Genomic DNA, 18264 nt, shown 5'->3' with positions numbered 1-18264 from the left:
AATGCTGGGGTCCAGAATGATAGTCTGAGACGGCCGGGCTTGGCTTATGCCAGCGAAACACCCTTAACACACCCAGGGTGTTAGCAGCTAGCTGCACTCCTAGTTGAAATATTTTGTCAAAAGTTGATTTACCTAAAAAACAACAACTTACAGAGGTCTCTTTCCCAATGTAAGTCTATGAGAAAAAGTCCTTTTGGGCCTAATGGCATCGCATGACGAATTCAGAATTCCACACTTGGGCCTGTAAGAAAATGGGCTTCAAAGCCCGGCGCTCTTCCTAGTGGTTTGGGGTAAGCTCCGAAAACATTGGATCCTACACTTGTCATAATGTGAATTCTGTTAAAAAGTTGTTGTCTCTAAACACAACCCAAGGTAATCCTGATGACATCCCATGGCATCACCAGGGCTATTCTATCGGGCTTGACAAAGCTCCTCTTTAACCAAAAATGTCATTATGAAATTGTTTTAACAGGCTGAGTAGTACTAAACACCACCCCTTCTCACTATATTATGATGTTACATGTAATAAGTAAAGTTAAAACAGGCAGAACTTGCCAAATATTGGTTTCTCTTCATGGCCGAAGTGCCCACTTTAAAGATTACAATGCAAATGTAAACGTAAGATGTAAATCTGTAATTATGTTAAGATGTGACAGAACAGGCAGAAATGGTAAATATATAAAAGACAGAGATAATTTCACTTAATATAGTCGACATCGAGTGTTTAAACTAGGATATGCAATGTACATACAGTGCAATTTATTAGAATTATAAATTAGAATAGAATTGGTCAAGCCATAATCTAGTTTATAAAAAAAAAATCATACCACCCTGTTTGGCCACCCCAGATGTAAACTTGTGTTACTTTGCTACTGACGTGACAGGTAAGGTGATGTAAATAAAGGTCATTAATTACATCGCCTGAGAATGAGGGTCGATCACAGAGATATTAAAGGTGATATGAGCGGGCATCAAGGAGGAAACTTTATTTTCAAAGCCAAGCAATTTAAATAGATGCGACACATTCACAACCTCCCGGTCTACATTTCCTCCCCCGCTTTCCTCATCTCTCTCCTATTTACATAAATGTTCCTGCCATTGCTGTTTGAAAACCTCTGAATTTTTCTGAACATGCCAGTGGTTTCTATCCATCCATCTAGATACCTGCCAGATAGCACAGGTTCAGTGGCTGGCTTTCAGATAAAAAAATAATTTAATTGATCTCCTGGTCACACTGATCCTAGAAAATATATTCAATCATGTTTCCTGGCAAATGTGCTGCCTGATGTTAATTATTTTTAGAAAAGAAAGGTGTCGCAAACAAGTGTTGATACACACACACACACACACACACACACACACACACACACACACAAACTCGTGTGTGTGCCACAGAGAGATGAATGAGGACATATTGAGCACATGCCTTCTGTCTGATCCCCCAGCCAAGGATCATGTGATCATGTCTCACTTCCCCCCTCTGTTGCACACACACACACACACACACACGCACACACATGCACATACACAGCTTAAATGTTTTTTGTTTAAATGAATGTCCTAAAATGTAAGCATTTAACTTGAACACCACAGTATAACTTTTTGAGTAGCTTCTATTGTGCAGTTTGATGAACTGAGTTTTTGTATCTGCAGCTACACACAAAAAGGTAATCTTGAACTGTATGATGATTATTATCATTCTTAATTAACAACCCTTGATGAGTGTTTGTTGGAATATTCCCCTCACTTAAGCTTCACTTGTGATCTGACCGTATCTGGGCTGAAAACAATGCTAATGTCCATAGAAAAACACGCACTAATATTGTTATCAGAGCGTGTCCAGTCATGGTGTTGTAAGGCATGTGGTTTGCAATCAGTAACCCTTTCACAGCCAATCGATTCAACCAACAAAACAAATTTTTCGATCAGCCTGCATGCTTTTTAAGTGAAAAATTACCAGAAATTATCTTATGATTGGAAGTGTGTAATTGTGGCTCAAAATGTTGCTCCGTGTGACTCTCACACTCCCTCACAAAGACATATACACACACACACACACACACACACACACACACACACACACACACACACACACACACAGTGCACACCACATGTAAAATACATCGCACATACCATTTCACTTTCATGTATGCACTTATAACAGTTGTAGGTGCAAATTGCCTCGACTAAACTAAAATCAGTTGAAGACTAGTACATTGCTTGGAGTGCAAGGGGTCTGGCTGTCCATCAAAAGCAGTTGGCAGCGTACGCTGGTGTGAAGCCAGTCCCAAGTCCAAGTCCCTCTGGACACTCTCCCTCTGTCTACACCCACACTACACTCAAACAGTGGGAGTTAACAATAGCAAGGCCTGCATGTCTGGTGAACTGGTCATCCCGGAGAAATGCAAAGATGAAATGGAAAAAAAATGTAATAAATGTATGATTATTAGTTGGTTTATACTGTTGTGAAAAGGGCTGTTTTATACAAGATTGTATTTTTGATGACACGAATGGTAGGGGTACAAAGTGTACTTAACAAATACACTACGGTATTAACAGGTATTGCCCCAGTAACAAGCTTTTCTACAAGAATAAGGATGCTGTTGATTTATCAAACTTGAAGCTACTAAGAGGAACTTTTGTGTTGATTTTGACGGTTCCTGTGGACGAAAGCTGTAGCGTTTTGGAGCACCAGATTACCTTTAGAAAACCTCAAATTTTTCTGCAGCAGGGTCTGCCAGTTTGCTCCATGCAGTCCTGGTTCTGGTTCTCTCGTGCCTCCCTTCCCCCCAGCGGGCCCAACAATACGGCCTGGGTCCGCAGCAGTGTGGTGTCAGTGTTGGGTCCCAGCGGGATTTAAAGGAGCCTTTATGTATGTCGGTTCGTCTTATTTTGCAGGGAACTGATCCAACAACAAGCATTAAGAATAACTATATAGGAATAGTCTTCTCGCTGATGGTCTCCATTACTTATGTAGGTCATATAGATGCGTCGGTATTAAATTGAGACTGTTTCATAACCAGTTTAAAATTATTTACAGTAACTTTTACGCATAAAGGTCGGTTCTCAAGTCACGGGGAGCACGATCCAGAACAGTTGTACAGAGTCTTCTGTGGCTCTGGAGGAGCTTTGTCAAGTCCTTTCAGAGAGCCTGCACAACAAACTGGACGTTGTCCGATGTGGTTATGTACCAGACAGGAAGAGCCAGACAAAAATGTATTATTGATTGCATCATGGGAAACGTAGGATCTAGCATTTTTGGAGCTTGACAAAATACTAAAAGGCATGATATGACGGCCTCTGCTGCATTTATTTCTACCACTCTTTTAAAATCTGTCTTTTGCGGGGAAAGTTTGTAACACTAAAGCACCATTGTTCTCCTTTAATTCTTAAAGGGTTTCCTTTTAGATGAAGTGATGTGAGACCCTGAAAAATATTTATATTTACAATTAAATATTTACAACAAAAATAACCCAGTTTGTGTCAAACAGAGTGGAGGATTCTGCAATATCCAATATTCATATTTTTAAAGCAGGGAGCGAAGAGGCGAAGGTCTACTTAGTGGAAGCATGTAAAAGTATATGTAAATACACAATCTTGTATAATAGCTCTCTTACTGCAATAACTGTGTATCTGTGTTGAAGCTTTGTTCATCTGCGCCAGTGAGAGAAAGTAGTATGATGGATAGAGCTCAGCCTGGTGGATTGATACAGGTGTAACGTGGCTCTCTTGGATGCTTGTATGCTCCCATGACCTGTAATATGCAGTATGATGAGGGTCCTCAAAACCTCAAAACACTGGCTCTAGATAGGGTCATTTGTGTTTAGCATTGGCCACTTCAGATCTCCTACACGCTTGTCACACGGAGAAGTTTCAATTGTAATCTGCAACTTCACCACTACATGCTGCTAAATCCTACCCACAGATAAAGTACTGATTACTCAAGAGTCTCATCCCTATGCGATACAAGTGTTAAACACTTGTACTGCTTGATGAGATCACACAATAAAACACTGCATAAAACAAACACAGACACAAATAAGGAAGGAATTGTCTTTGTAACAGAGTGTGTTTGTCTCACTGCAGGTCTCCTCGAGAGCAGCATGCGCCTGAAGCCCCACGAGGCCCAGAGCTACAGGAAGAAGGTACTCTGGGTCTCCTGGTTCTCCATCGTGGTCACGCTCATACTGGCGGTGGCAGCCTTCAGTAAGCATTTAAAATTCTTATTTATAGGCATTGCAACTTGGGCAGAAGTGCTTTAGAGTGACTTGTAAACAGTGTGTGTGTAGTAACAAGACTGGCGGTGTCAGTTTTTTTCTCACTTCCCTGTTGACTAAAGGGAGATGTTGTCATCTAAACGTCTGTTCCAGTAATGGTGCAAACGTAGTTTTACAAACCTCTGTCTTACGATGTGAGGTTGGAAAAAATGCTTATGGTCACACGGGACCATAAGCATGTCTTACATTGTCTTACAAAGGAAGAAAAAAAAACATAACTATAGTTGCATTCGTTATGTATTTGAAGTCAAAGGTCAGAAATACTACTTTTGACGCTAACAGTTCACGCTAACAAACTTTACATTTAAATTAAATATAAACGTTAAGCTTACATGGAAGGTTGTAGCAGAATATGATGATGGTCAACTGTCCAAAAAGCAAATGAGTGAATCAGGGCAATTCATTGTGAGAACAGAGAAGTTGGGACATTTAGACAAATTAACACAGCGACTGGTCTCCCGTGGAGCGGGGCCTGCGCTTTCTTGCTTTTTATTCAGGAAATTTGGTATGGCGCATTACACCGTTTGATTCAAGGAAGCACTGTTGGTTCAACCATTGTGTTTGATTGAGGAAGTCAAAAACTATTTTAGCAATATATAACACTTTCACACAAGTGAAAGAGACATTTCTTGTCCAAAAAGTGGCACAAAACAACAAGAGATGCGGTGAAATTGTACCGTTTACTGTGTGAGGTAGAAGCTTTAATCACATTTACAACAACAAACTGCAGACTAACAATAAACCTCTCAATGTGCTGCCTCAGGCCTGTCCTTTCAGTCACAGTCAATTCGCCCACCTCCTTAATTATCTGACTAATGATCCAACACCCAGGTTTATCAACTATTCTCCCCACTCTAAGGTGATGGATCCATTCCTAAAATGGTCATACTTCCATCCTGACAAATGCCATGCTGTACTTTCCAGACTCCCTGCCTTTTGTGTGGCAATAAGACTGATTCCCTGAAGGTAAATTTATGTATCATACGAGACAATCTCAAGTTTGGGAGGATTCACAGAAAGCAGGTAAAGGTATGGGAATATGAAATTGTCGAATTCTTCAGTATTAAAGGGGAACTACAACCAATTAAAAAATGTGTACAAGTTATTTCTGTGGTCTAAGACAGTCTAAATATATTAACATGAACAACTCTCTGCCAAATCCCAAAACTACAATGCTAAAACTCAAATGTGTGATGTCATCAAGTATGAATTCTGGAGCTGCTTCATAGACGCATTACATTGTCTTATGATGTAGAGGATGTCTAAGTTGTGCCACACTGTTGTGAGTGCAATGGGTGGTGTTGCTTTGTCATCCTGGCTAAGCATCAGTTTCAAGTCACGATGTGTCCCAATCTATTCAGACTTATCCTTGATGTGCTGACTAAGCACACACTTGCTTTTTTTTTTTTTTTAAGTGATGCAGCTGCATGGATTCACACTCAAAGTCTATAACAATACCCTGTTCAATTTGAAAAAAAAATGTATCTCTATCTGAGAATCTCCACCAACGGCTTGAATACTACTTTTGCAAAGGCACGCCATATTTTTCTCACAAGCCAATCAAAGCAGATTGGATTTTTTCAGTAGGGGTCTTAAAGAGACAGGCGCAAAAACGGAGCGTTTCAGACGGAGGGTGAATACAGGTGTATTCAGACAGACAGTATGAGAAAAATAATGTGCTCTTTGATCATTAAAGCATGTAAACATGTTCAAATACAATCCCAAAATACAAGTTCTTAACACGAAAATGAGCATAAAATGTCCCCTTTAACTGTTTTATTTCACTCTCATGGCTCTTATAGTGTCTCTTTTTGGCTGCTGATGGCAGATGCTCAAAAAACCCACTATGCTACTAGCCAAACGGATAAAGTTAGCAACTGGCAAACATATAGTGGAGAATTTAAAAGCTAAAGAGATATTTTTTCCTAGAAGTTAGCGGAAACACAAAACTAAGCTAAAAACAGATGATAGTTCGCCATATCAACTTAAAAGTTTAAAACGTGTCAGTGTGTTGTGTTCACAGACTGTTCCCATGGCCTCCAAGAGGTCCAAAAAATCTTTGAGTAAGATGAGAAATAGTTGTGATGATGAAGCTTTTTTTTGGTTCTTCATATGAAACTTAGGTGAAACTTTAATTAATATGAACACCGCCACAATTATTATTGGCATAATTGTCATTCTCCTCAAGCAAAACCATTGCAAGGAGGCATGGAAACAGACTCTGTTTCTTGTGTGTGAACTTTTTTAGAAAAAGAAAAAGAGTCCAAACACAAAGACTTGAACGGACGATGACCACTGAAAAGCGAGGGAGACAGCCCGGCTACTGGGAGACCAAAAGGAAGAACAAGGGAGGGACAGGGTGGTGCAGGGAAGTGTAGACAGGCTCCCCCTCCGCCAATCATAACTGCAGCCTCTAGAGGATGGGTCTGCTGCACTGGGTCAGGAAATTAATAAATGAATGCGGAGCTACCGTCTTCCACACACAACATGGAGAGGGGTGAAAAAGAAAGAAAACACAGAGAGACTGGGTGCTGAAGAGGAGACAGCTTAGCGAAAGGGAGCATAGAGGAGAGACAGATGGATACGGAGGTGCGGAGTGAAGCTCTGAAAAGTGCGACGGTACCTGGGAGACGAGGCAGGATGAGTCCTGGCAGGCAGTGTTGGGGATTTAGTGGTTGTGATGGCTCAACTTTAAAGAATGGCAGCGTGCTATTTCCTTCTGCCTGTGCCCTAGTTTCTCTTTCTCCCATCCGCATGTTTCCTTACCCTCTTACCTTACCTCCTCTGTGTGTGCTGTGTCACCATATCCCTCCCTCTTTGCCCCCTTTACTTTTTCTATATGTAGAACTAGATCCACTATACTCTATGCGGGCAAAGTCAAAAGATGGTTTGATCCTCAAAAGCCGTCCAGTGTCTTGTACATGTTTTTTTTATCGAGTTTTCCTCAGGTGGAAATTTTTTAAAGCAGGGTAAAAACCTTTTCTCTTTTTCCCCTCCTTCTTCTCTATATTCCTTTTTTTCTGTCTTTAAGGAAAACTGCAAACAGCCTCCGCTCTTCCGTGACCTTTAGCAGTATTTTAACATTTAGAAGGGATGAGGGTTCAAAGCCGATCCCTTTCTGCTCCACTTGAATGTCTCGGTCCTAACTGGCTGCTCCGCTTTAGCTCGCAACCTTTTCTTGAAGAGCTGTCTTTTGTGCTCCCTTAGCTATAGCCACTCACCTTTGAAAGTGGCACAACTCTGCGAGGCTTTATCAGACATATCAGGCTCAGAGAGTGAGCTGAGGCCACGCTTCAAGAGGCAAGAGGTATGAAGACAACGTCGCATTTCCTCGATGTAGTTATCGGTCATGTGAGCACACACAGACACGGATCTTGATGGTACGTTTTTAAGTTGAGCTTTGAGGAAAACATAAAATGACAACAACCAACAATTTCCGTTGGTTATGTACTTAAATGAGAGATGAAGCAGCAGACACTACCACCCTCCCACATATGCTTATTTCTGTTGTTTTATGTAAATAAGGGTCTGAGACAACAAATGTTAGTCCCAAATATTTAAAGCAGTAGGTAATTGAGATCTGGCATTCTATTATACTACATTTGTGCAGTGGTGGGCCGTCAGGGCCAGCAAGGCCTTCTCTGCTGGCCTAGACAGAATCACAAATAAATAAATAAATAAAGCCTTATTCTCCTCCCCTTTCGACACATTCTCACTCCCAACACATGAAACAGACGTTTGAGTCAGTGCCCCTCAGCTTCACACTTGTTACTCCTCTAGCGTCAGTTTTGGTCATGTGAGGGACGGCGTGTCAGTTTCCACTTGTTACATGCATAGTGTCTTTTCAGAGTAAACTTTTGTCTCTACACGAAGTTAGGTTTAGGCAAGAAAAGCACTTAGTTAGGTTTAGGAAAAAAATGTGGTTGACATTAACTTGACTGACTAAGGACTTACGTGATTAGCGAGTGATTTTAAAGTGTAGTCCGTTGAAAGCAAGTTGTGCCGAGACTGGGTTGACCCTTCTGCTATCTACACATTTTGCAAGGGCACCGTTGCAGCATCCTCTGCTTAGCCCCGCCCAAGACAATTGTGATTGGTTTAAAGAAAAAATACAAACAAGCCAGAGTGTTTTTTCCCCCCTATACTAGAATAATAATATGTGGAGCCAGACCTTTCCTTTCCTCAGCAACGTGGAGATAGTTCTGGCTATGCGAGACTACCTCTGTGCTGAACTATAAAAAGCCTTCTTATTAGAAATCCCAACCCAAAGCATGTAAGTAGCTGAATAGATACAGTTTCATTATCAGGTATAAAGTGGGGTTTTTCGGAATTGTGTTTGTGTAATGCATTTCTATTGTGCTTGCTAAGCGGCCCACAGGAAAAGCTGTTCCATATTCAGAGTGGGGGGATAGACGGCACACCAACAAGGATGATTTTCAGATTGCCTTTCAGGCTTTAGGAGCTGGCCTGTGGACTAATAGGTTGCTGCACGATCAATCAGTGGCACTGCCAACAAGCATTTAATGTTTGAGCAACGAGATGGGGCTAGAGAAAAAGAGGGAGGGAGCAGGGGGAGGGGGGGTGCTGGTGTAGGGTGATATAACAGAGAGAGGGAGGAAATGGGATTGAGTCTGGTGAAGAAAGTAGGAACAAGAAGTACGGTTGAGAAGGACGGCAAATTGGGGGACACAACCTTGCTGTGTGGTAATAAAAGAAATTGGATCTTGCGCGTGAAAGACGAAGAAAGCAAAAAGGACTCACTTAGTGACAGAATATAGAGAAAGTTATAGAGTGACAGGAGGAGATGGAGGTAAAAGGATGAAATAAGGTCTGATGGGGAGAAATGATTAAGCACCTAAAAGACAGGACAAAAGAGAGAAACCAAGAAACCACTTGGCCAAGACACTCCTCTCTTTTTCTCTCCTTATTGGTTGCCCTCTTGTGTCTCCGCAGTAGAGTTGTAATTGCTGTGATTCAACCCAGATACATAAAGTACACAGTTATAAATAAACCATCAATTTACGGATATCTATCTGTGCCGAGACTTTGTAGCTGCAGATGGAATGAGCCGGGCCAGAGAGCATTTTAAAAGTTTGACACGTGATAAGAAGGGCACAATAATGCCCTTGTTTGTCTCGTGGACGTAACGGACTACTGTCACACTTTATAGCCTGGTTGTATCCGGTAAAAAAAAGACCCAGTTCAGTGAGTGTAGCTCCATAACCGTCCCTACTGGACCACATAATGATAACAGACCTAATATTAGAGCTGAACGAAGCAGTAGACTTCCAGGTCATTAAAAGTGGTCATGTTTACAGGGGAGACATCTTACATCTTCCAGTTTACATTCTGTGTTTACGTCTACCTTGTTGGGGCTGTTATAACAGTAATTTAGGAGCCTCCATTTTTCTTTAAAAACATACTTGGATTTATTATTTTGTTTTTTTCCCTTTTCCACTCAGTGGTTACACTTGTCCTGAATAAGAGTCGTCACCAGTTATGAAAGCAGTATTATATGGTATACAAAAATATGTTTTTTTTCAATCATTTGTGTGAACCGACTCTGCTGCGATGTCTTTTCACAAGTGGGTCCCTGTCTTGATTGCTCTCATACATGCACGTGGGTGACGCAATACACAATTTCTTTGCCAATGACATTCCACTGCACTATGGGTTGCGGTATTACGTCAATGAAAGTCAACAAAGGCGGCAGAGGATTCAAAGAAAATCAGTTTTGCAGAGGTTTTATGCACTCAACATGCGTACGACCTCAAGGATGCACAATGTGTGATCTTGTGAGCAAATATCAATGTAAGGAGAAACTTAGTTTCTTTAAAGAGAACTCCACAGGGAACCTTTAAGTAGTGGCATTTGCAACTTATTTCCTCAGTGAACTATTGGCAAAGGTGAAAATATCTCTGGTTTTGGTTATAATTGACTCAATGCTCCAATTTACTCGCAGAGCTCATCTTACTCTGATGTCATGCAATTCATTATTGGCCACTTATATGCACCACAGAAAAGAATTGCTTCACAAATGACTTAGTTGTTTGAACAGGTCTTTTTTAAATTTTTCCCTTAAAAAGTAAGACTGGCTCTAGCCAACAAGACCAAAACCAACAATGAGTTGGTCCCTATAACAAATACCATCTGTATATCCGAGGTCTGATATAGCTTATTCCATCAATGAGCCAAACCATTTGGGTGACGTTCGTCACCACATAGCACCACACATACAGTACGTATATGTGGTGCCACGCACTCACGCTGGTGACCAGCATGTTTCAATCCGTGGGTGGAAATAGTCCCCAAGAAATCCACTATTTACTCCTTTGTGAGTAACATTAGCTAAAAACTACTGTGCTCAGCTGTTTCTTCTCCTCCTCTTCCTCCATCTACCTCTTTAATAATTTAACTTTATACGTGGGGACTCATTTCAGAAGATTAATGTCTCCAGAAGAAACAAAATGAGCTTGAGGCTGTACTGAGGAAAAAACTTGAGGGACCATATAATGGATTGTTGGTTTTTGGTCTTTTCGTGGGATTTATTGACAATAAGACAAATATGCTAGCCTTATCCTTTGAACAAAATGTGACTGAAAGAGTTTTCAGAGTGACGTGAATGAGATGGATTGCGATTCACACCATGAATAATGAAAGACTGTGCCGGACAAGAATGAACATGTTTGGAACTGAGACAATTCTGTCCGTAACCGCGACAGAACACATGATAATAATTCTTTATTTCAAGGCATGTGAAAAAGTGTTGTAACATTATCAGGCTTTGTTTGTGGTCATTAGAGATGCATCTGCTGACTCCTTTGCAGCTTCCACTATCTCATTTGCTGGATCTGAAAGAAAAAGAACAAAAGAAAAAAAAAAACACAGCCAGGGCCAAAACAAATGATGAATCACAGAAGGCCAAGGGTACACAATAGAGATGTTTGCATTCAGCTGCATGTGGTACCTGCAGGCCATTCATCATATCTGGGTGGTCACTGCATAAACACAGTTGTACCAATATCTGTCTCTCCCCTTCTACCTCCCTCTCTTGCTCCAATTCCAACTCCCCAATCCCACTCCCTTTCCCTCCTTTCTTCCTCTCCACCCAAGCCTCCTCCTTCGTTAGCTGTCACTCTCCAGCCTTCCCTCCCTCCTTCCATTTTAATCGTACACCCAACCCACCTACTGTCTGTCTCGGGGTAGAAAACACAATCATTTATTCATCTGTTTTCCCTCCCATCCCAGTGCAGTCTATTTTTACTGGTAAATACCAAGTTGCCAACAGGGAAGCTGCCAGGCTATATGGCGTTTGAATGAAAAATCCAAATAATTTACTGCTTGTTGTTTCTCTGCAATCATGTTCAACAGTGCTTTTTTTGCCTTTTTTTTTAGCTTTGCCTGTGTTCCCATTACCGTACCTACACTAGGTTTATTAATGACGTGTTTGTGCTTTCACCTTGCCCAGTTTCTATTTATATGTGGCTGTCCAGGGCCCCGTTCCTCGTACGTGGTTCAACTAAGTCGATCAAATGTCCTATTAGCCAGCTGAAATTAACCCGATGATTGAAATCAGGCTATCTCGGTTTCTCCAAGGCTGATCCGCTCTCAAACAGTCTCGTTAATTCGAACCAGACGATCAGGATCAGGATATTTGCACGTGCCCGTACTACTTCAAAAGGGGGAAGCGTCGATCACCGAAACTATGATTTTCTAACAGTACAATGGCAAATAAACTCAAAGAAAGAGCCTCTCTTTACTCCGCTGACGAGCAGGAGATGATCATGAACGCATATGAGGAATTCAAGACCGTAATCATGGCAAAAAAGCTTATCCAGCTACCTTCAGTTAGCCTGCGCTGGAGCAGGTTCAAGCTTATGGATGTGTTGCCATGGTGATTTTGCCAAACTTGCTTCGTGGAACCGAAAAGCCTGATCTATGTAATCTTATGCTGAAAATTATCCGGCTAACTCAGTTAGCCACGTACGAGGAACGGGGCCCAGGTGTGTATCATTTTTGTGATTACCGGCAGATTCTAATAATCGGATAAGACTTAATCCCCCGGACCAAATGGTCATTATGTGTGATTGTGGTGTTTACATGTTACTCTGTTGGTCATTTCCAAAATGTTAGAAATATTTCTGCAGGACAAGTATAAGAACTGTATCATCCAGTCACTTTGAGATCAGCTTGGCTGGTAAAGCATGCCTTGTCTCTTATTCCAGCTTTCAAACCGTAGTAAATTACTGTAGCACTTATCATTGTTTCATGCATGAAGTACATGCAGACATGTACTACCTGCTATTGCAACACAAATACATTGAGGTGGACATACAGCAAAGGCACACCTAGAAATTACCAGCCTTTTATCAGGCACTGATCATTAGGATATTTACAGTATTACTTTTATTCCAGCTTGATCTCCTAAAATGGACTTTCACATACAACATAACTGCATTGTCAAATACATTTTGAGGAAAGCATACTTTCTCCCAGATTGCGTTCGCTTTTTGACGTATCACAAGTCCGCCTGCGGAAGTCCGTGTATGGAAGAGGTCGGGCTGGATGGGTGAATCAAACAAACATAGGAGTTTCACCCTAGAGATTGCGCTCTGAAACCAAAAGTCCACATTCACTTATTTTAATTTACGTCCAGAGCATAAATAAAGTAACAAGCATACTTATTTTGAGCCAAACCATGATGTTTTACTGTGGGTATACAAGGTCTGTGTTTGTGCCTGAGTAAGTAAATTAGTTTTTGTATGTATATGTGTTGGCAAAGAACAAGCAGTACACTGAGTTTCCCCTTCAGACATCATCTTCTCCATAATTAAGTGTTTGTTTACTTCAGTATTCTAGATCCATTCATGAGGCACATAAATTAGTATACCAGTGGCATACTGGCTAAATTTCAACATATGCCACTTCAACTTTCAATAGAACAAAGTTGTGTCTTGCCTTTCTTGTTCAGCAGCGAGGTTCACATGAGGACTACTTCCATGACTCATTTGGTTTTAAAAAGATTTGCCGGGTCCTTTTCAGATTTTTGTCTATCGCTGTCCCATTTTTTAAGTCGACAATCCAGATGAAATTAACATTTATTTAGGCCTCCTCCAATTACACAACCTTCAGAAAAATAAATGCACAATGCAATACACACCACTAACTGATGGAATAAAGGTTGATGATGATATATGCTGTCTAAATAGAGTTAATGCCATAACCCGTGACCTACCTTTTCACCAACTTTTGTGCAAAAATAACGTTCATGTTTAAAAGACTAAGTACATTATACTTTATTACATACATCATACTGTTTATATATATACTTCTCCAGACAAACGATAGCCGCTATCGATTCCAAAAGAAATTAAATTTTTTTAAATTTATTATACTATATTGATCCCTTTAAGGGGGAAATTTGTCTCTGCATTTGACCCATCCCTGTATATAGGGAGCAGTGGGCTGCCAATGACAGGCACCCAGGGAGCCTGGGGTTCAGTGTATTGCTCAGGTACACTACGACACGTCCCAGCCAAGGATCAAACCGCTGATCCTTCCGGTTACCAGACAACCCTCTTAACCCAGTGAGCCACAGTCGCCCCAAATTACCATTTGTTTGGTTTTGCTCGCCATCAATGCAACATGTGATTGTCCCACTAATGCAGCTACAACCTATTTATCCGGGAATATATATACAAGAAATGCATTCAACCATGTGGAACCCAAAATCCCAAGAATCATGCAGCAAGTTCATCAACTTCATCAACTATGCTGAACCGCTTGTTATGCTAACAGATAGACAGGGTGTTATTATCTGCCAGCTGCAGAAAAAAGAATGTCGTTATCACTTTAAAAGATGTCCATTCAAACTGGATTACTATTATCAGATGACCTAGGAATTTGGAGTGGATAATCGGCCCTGACTCCCTACTTTCCAAACAGGAATTACAGACGTACACGTTATACATGATAGGCAGATCAAATCACAGAAATCCTCAGTCACAGATATCTCTTTTGATTGCATCTTAATAATCCACATACCTGCTCAGTGTTCAGTGTCTACCCTGGTCATTTAGCAGACTTAAGCTGACTGGGGCCACAGACTGGCTGTTGACTGGTATGTTAATCTTTAGTGGTTAAACGTCTCATTCCTTGCTCATTGTGTGCTAAGGGGGACAATGCTGTCTTTTTCAACCCATGATCTGACATGTGCTGGCACTGTATTTGCCATTTACTATGCAATGACGATTAGCAATTGGTCTGTGTAAAATGTACTGGCTTCAGCAGCACGGAGCATCACAATGTAGTATCTTACTGTTGACAGATTGGGTGCAAGGGTGCTTTGACTTCCCAGGGATAGAGTGGGGTCACTGATGTGTTTGCTGCTAAGCGTAGCTACCACTCTCCATGATGTCAGTGACATGAGCAAAGGTACATCACTGTGTCTGATTATTTAAAAAAATATTTTTTATTGTATGATCTCGATACTATGAAAAGTAATGACTAATAAATTGAAAGAGATGATCTTGATCCATTTTCGAGCCAACTCTGGTGAAGTTTGTTTCATGGTGATGTGACTTTTCTATTCATTCAAAAGCTAAACTACTATTGAAGTCATCTGCTGATTTTGTGATCTTTTTATATTCTAGTACTTAATTACTTTTTTCATTCCTAATTCCATCATTAGTTGCAGTCTCGACTAATAATGCTTATAATCCATTATTTCTTTGTGAGCATTTTGTGTCATCAGAGTAAACCCAGTCGCTAGGAAAAAATGTTGGATGTGGACGTTTTTGCATTCAGTTAGTGCAAGTGACGTAGTATAGCGAAAGTTATGTGGTGTTAATTAAAGTTACGTGGTATAATAAGGAATAAACGAGCAAGAAAGTAGCAATAGTGAATGGGTCAAACAAACAGGACTTTCACCTCGGAGACCGCCATTTGTGTCGCATGTACGGTGACCAGATGTCCCGTTTTGTACGGGATTGTCCCGGATTGAAGCTTGGTATCAACTTAACACTTAAATGTTGAACACATCCCATTCATTTTCACTACAACACCTAAACTCTGATAATGCAGAATGACAGTCGGCAAAACTGTCCAATGAATGAGTTGCCACATGAGTTGCCTCACATGTTTACTGTTCAGTCTAAACTCTAAAGTAATAGGTTATGGTAAAAATGGTCCTCAACTAAGACGTAACAATTATCTTTTTTTCCCCTGGTTTGGACCAACTGAACCAAACTCCAGTTGTGAAAGCCACGTTAATCATTGTTTTGCTGTAACTATATGTTGGTTCCAGTCCTCACTGTCTATAATTCCAGATAAATCCACTGCACCAGAGTCCCTGCAATATGCCAGATATACACCCCATTACCATTACTTATGTGTGTCTTTGCAACCAATTTGTTCAGCTCCTGGATAAAGGATTAGGGGGTATTGCATATTTTACTCCTTTATTCTTGATTCATTTGAAAAGCTTTTGTTGTACAAATTTTACTACAGCACAGTTATAGACACAACACAAACTGTTGTAGATGTTAATGCATTAGGGCGTTTGAGTCAGTCATCTGTAATAGCGTGGCTGCTATCCATGCGGCAATGTCACATTATAACTGCACGGCTTTCTGCAGAAGAACCACACTGTCACAGTGAACGGATCCTGTTATTCACACTTTGTGAAGCTCCTCCGAGCGCAGCAGTGTGGTTGTCTTCAGCGTTCTCGGTTTCTCACACCCACACCAGATGCTCCCCCCCCCCCCCCCCTTCAACGGCGCAGGTTGAAGATATAAATACATTTGTTATGTCAGTCATGAGAATTGCAGACATTTAGATCGAGTGATCCAAATTTGAAATATAGTAACAAATGTAATGTAATCTTTCATACCTGCAACAGCTCTATTTTCGCTGCTGGATTTAATGAATTCAAGTCCTGCTAATCCCAATCATTAGTGACTGAAGTGTCCACTGGGTGTTTACTGACTGTGGCATGTGTGCCTGAATCTACAGTATATACATTTGTTTGTGTATAACACTATGTGTGTTTGTGCCTAGGCCCTTCTTCTGTATGTCTATGTAGTCATTATAATACCGAGAATAATGTCAGAGTTACAAATCATAGTCTTAATGTTCCCCAAACAGCCATTTTTCTTCTTCTCTATTAGGCCTTTACAGACTGGGGGCGTTTTTTTGGTGTGCAATTAGTTTGCACGTCAGTGTATTTTCTCTAACTGTTGTTTCACACTGAACACAAATATTATGTGGCAAAAAAGCAACATGTATATGTATTTTTCTGAACAAGGTTGATTTTCTGAGCTTTTGAGTATTGTCGCTTATTCATCACCCCCTCGATGTGCAAAGGCCTTTGGGCTTGGTCATTCCTCCACATCCTCTATTGGATCATGGCTAGGCCAGGCCCGAATCAAGTCGTCTTTTAATTAAGTTTTTATTTTTAGTTATTATATACTATATCATACTTCCTATACAACACAGCATGCATGCATTTAAATCCTAATGACTGAGGGAGGTGATCGGAGGGAGGTGGGCTCTATCCAACTTATCTATCAGTGAGTTCACCATTTAAATGCATGTTGCATGTTGCTAAATCTAGACCGGGACAACTGTAGTTGTATGGCTGTGCATCTTTTCAAAATGTTCTGTACTTAGTTTGGTAACAGATACTAAAACAACAATTTATCCGATACCTAATTTTCAGGATAATAAATGTATTTTTTGTTGTAGCCCCACAAGACCATGCTTAACTAAAATAAACACTCTGAACCTGTCTCATTTATGATTTAAAGGAGCTAATGTAGCTAACGGCATGGACACTAAGGATTTGTTCCCTCTGACCCAAGACCTGCTCTTAAAGCGTGCACTTGTTTGCGGTCCCGCTGAAATATTGCATCTGGCTGTTCTTCGTGAGTAGAAATTATTTAGTGATGAGTGAAGACAAAAAGTAGAAAAAAAGAAAAACATTTTGTCATTTTGTAATCAGACTCCAGGTTTTTTTGGCTACATTGGGATTCAGGCTTTGCCCGTATGGTAATTCTGACATTCTCAGCATCGCTGGTCACCCTTGTACTCATGCTGATTTGATTTCTGTTGAGGTTTCATACTACATTAACTGTCTGATCCCACCTGTAGTGTGTGACAGGTCAGATGTCACAAACCATGATGGCTTTGGCTTGGTTAGTGACCTCAAGTGATTCTACGGCAGCCGTTCCAGTCAGGTTCAGATGATTTTATTTGACTACATGGTTTCAAAGTGGCAACAGATCTTTTTTATGTTTTTGTTGCTTCAGCTTATCATTATGAAGTAAATAATTGCACAATAATTGCCTTTGGGGCAGGGCTTGTCTGACTATGTCATGGGGTCGGGGATTGCGACAGCAATACTTACCAGACCCCCCTGAGGTTCTTCATGCCAGGTCTTAGTGCTTCTCTGAGCAGCCTGGAATTGTGCACTCAGGGTGTTACTCTCTAAAACTTTAGAGGCTTTCGCTTTGGGGACCATGATGAGCTTAATAGCTCTTCTGCAGCTGGTCCAGCTCTGTTCGAGGGACCTGGGCTTCTTGTGGCAGGGCAGTTGTGTCCTGCTGCACAACATGGTAGCGACTGAGGGGGCCAGCAACTGCATCTTGTAATGCAGGGTTGTCCAACTTCTGTTGAGCTTCATGCTCCTAACCTGGGCTTCTGATTGCACGTTTTACTTTTAGTAAGTGGCGACACCCAGTGGTGTTATTTACTTAATGTGAGCAACGGACTGTTACGGTTATTAACGGGTGCACAGTGAACTGCCTAGTCTGTGACTTACAAGTTTGACTGCTATATGCTAATTACTGTTTTGAGGTATATAGTGAAATGCTTAGTTCTGTGACTGACAATTTCTACTGCTCTACTACTTTGCAATTGGAATGCAACTGAAGTGGTCTTAGCACTTCTGGCTGGTGACAGCTGTGTGTTGGATTTATGAGGCCTCAAA

General features: G+C 40.9%; 1 protein-coding gene across 1 annotated transcript in view; it reads left to right on the top strand.

The window, feature by feature from the left end:
- The window catches only part of LOC116400194 (transmembrane protein 163-like), a 100600-nt gene that overhangs the window by 3289 nt on the left and 79047 nt on the right, over positions 1 to 18264 (top strand). The window contains exon 2 of the mRNA XM_031877908.1: positions 4087 to 4206. Coding sequence (XP_031733768.1) covers positions 4087 to 4206 — 120 coding nt within the window. The remainder of the gene's footprint in view (positions 1 to 4086; positions 4207 to 18264) is intronic.

The sequence above is a fragment of the Anarrhichthys ocellatus genome, unplaced genomic scaffold, assembly GCF_004355925.1.
Source record: "Anarrhichthys ocellatus isolate YVR2014 unplaced genomic scaffold, GSC_Weel_1.0 scaffold154, whole genome shotgun sequence".
NCBI lineage: Eukaryota > Metazoa > Chordata > Actinopteri > Perciformes > Anarhichadidae > Anarrhichthys > Anarrhichthys ocellatus.
Note: the sequence above shows the minus strand (reverse complement) of the source record. Positions and strands in the feature narration are given on the sequence as shown.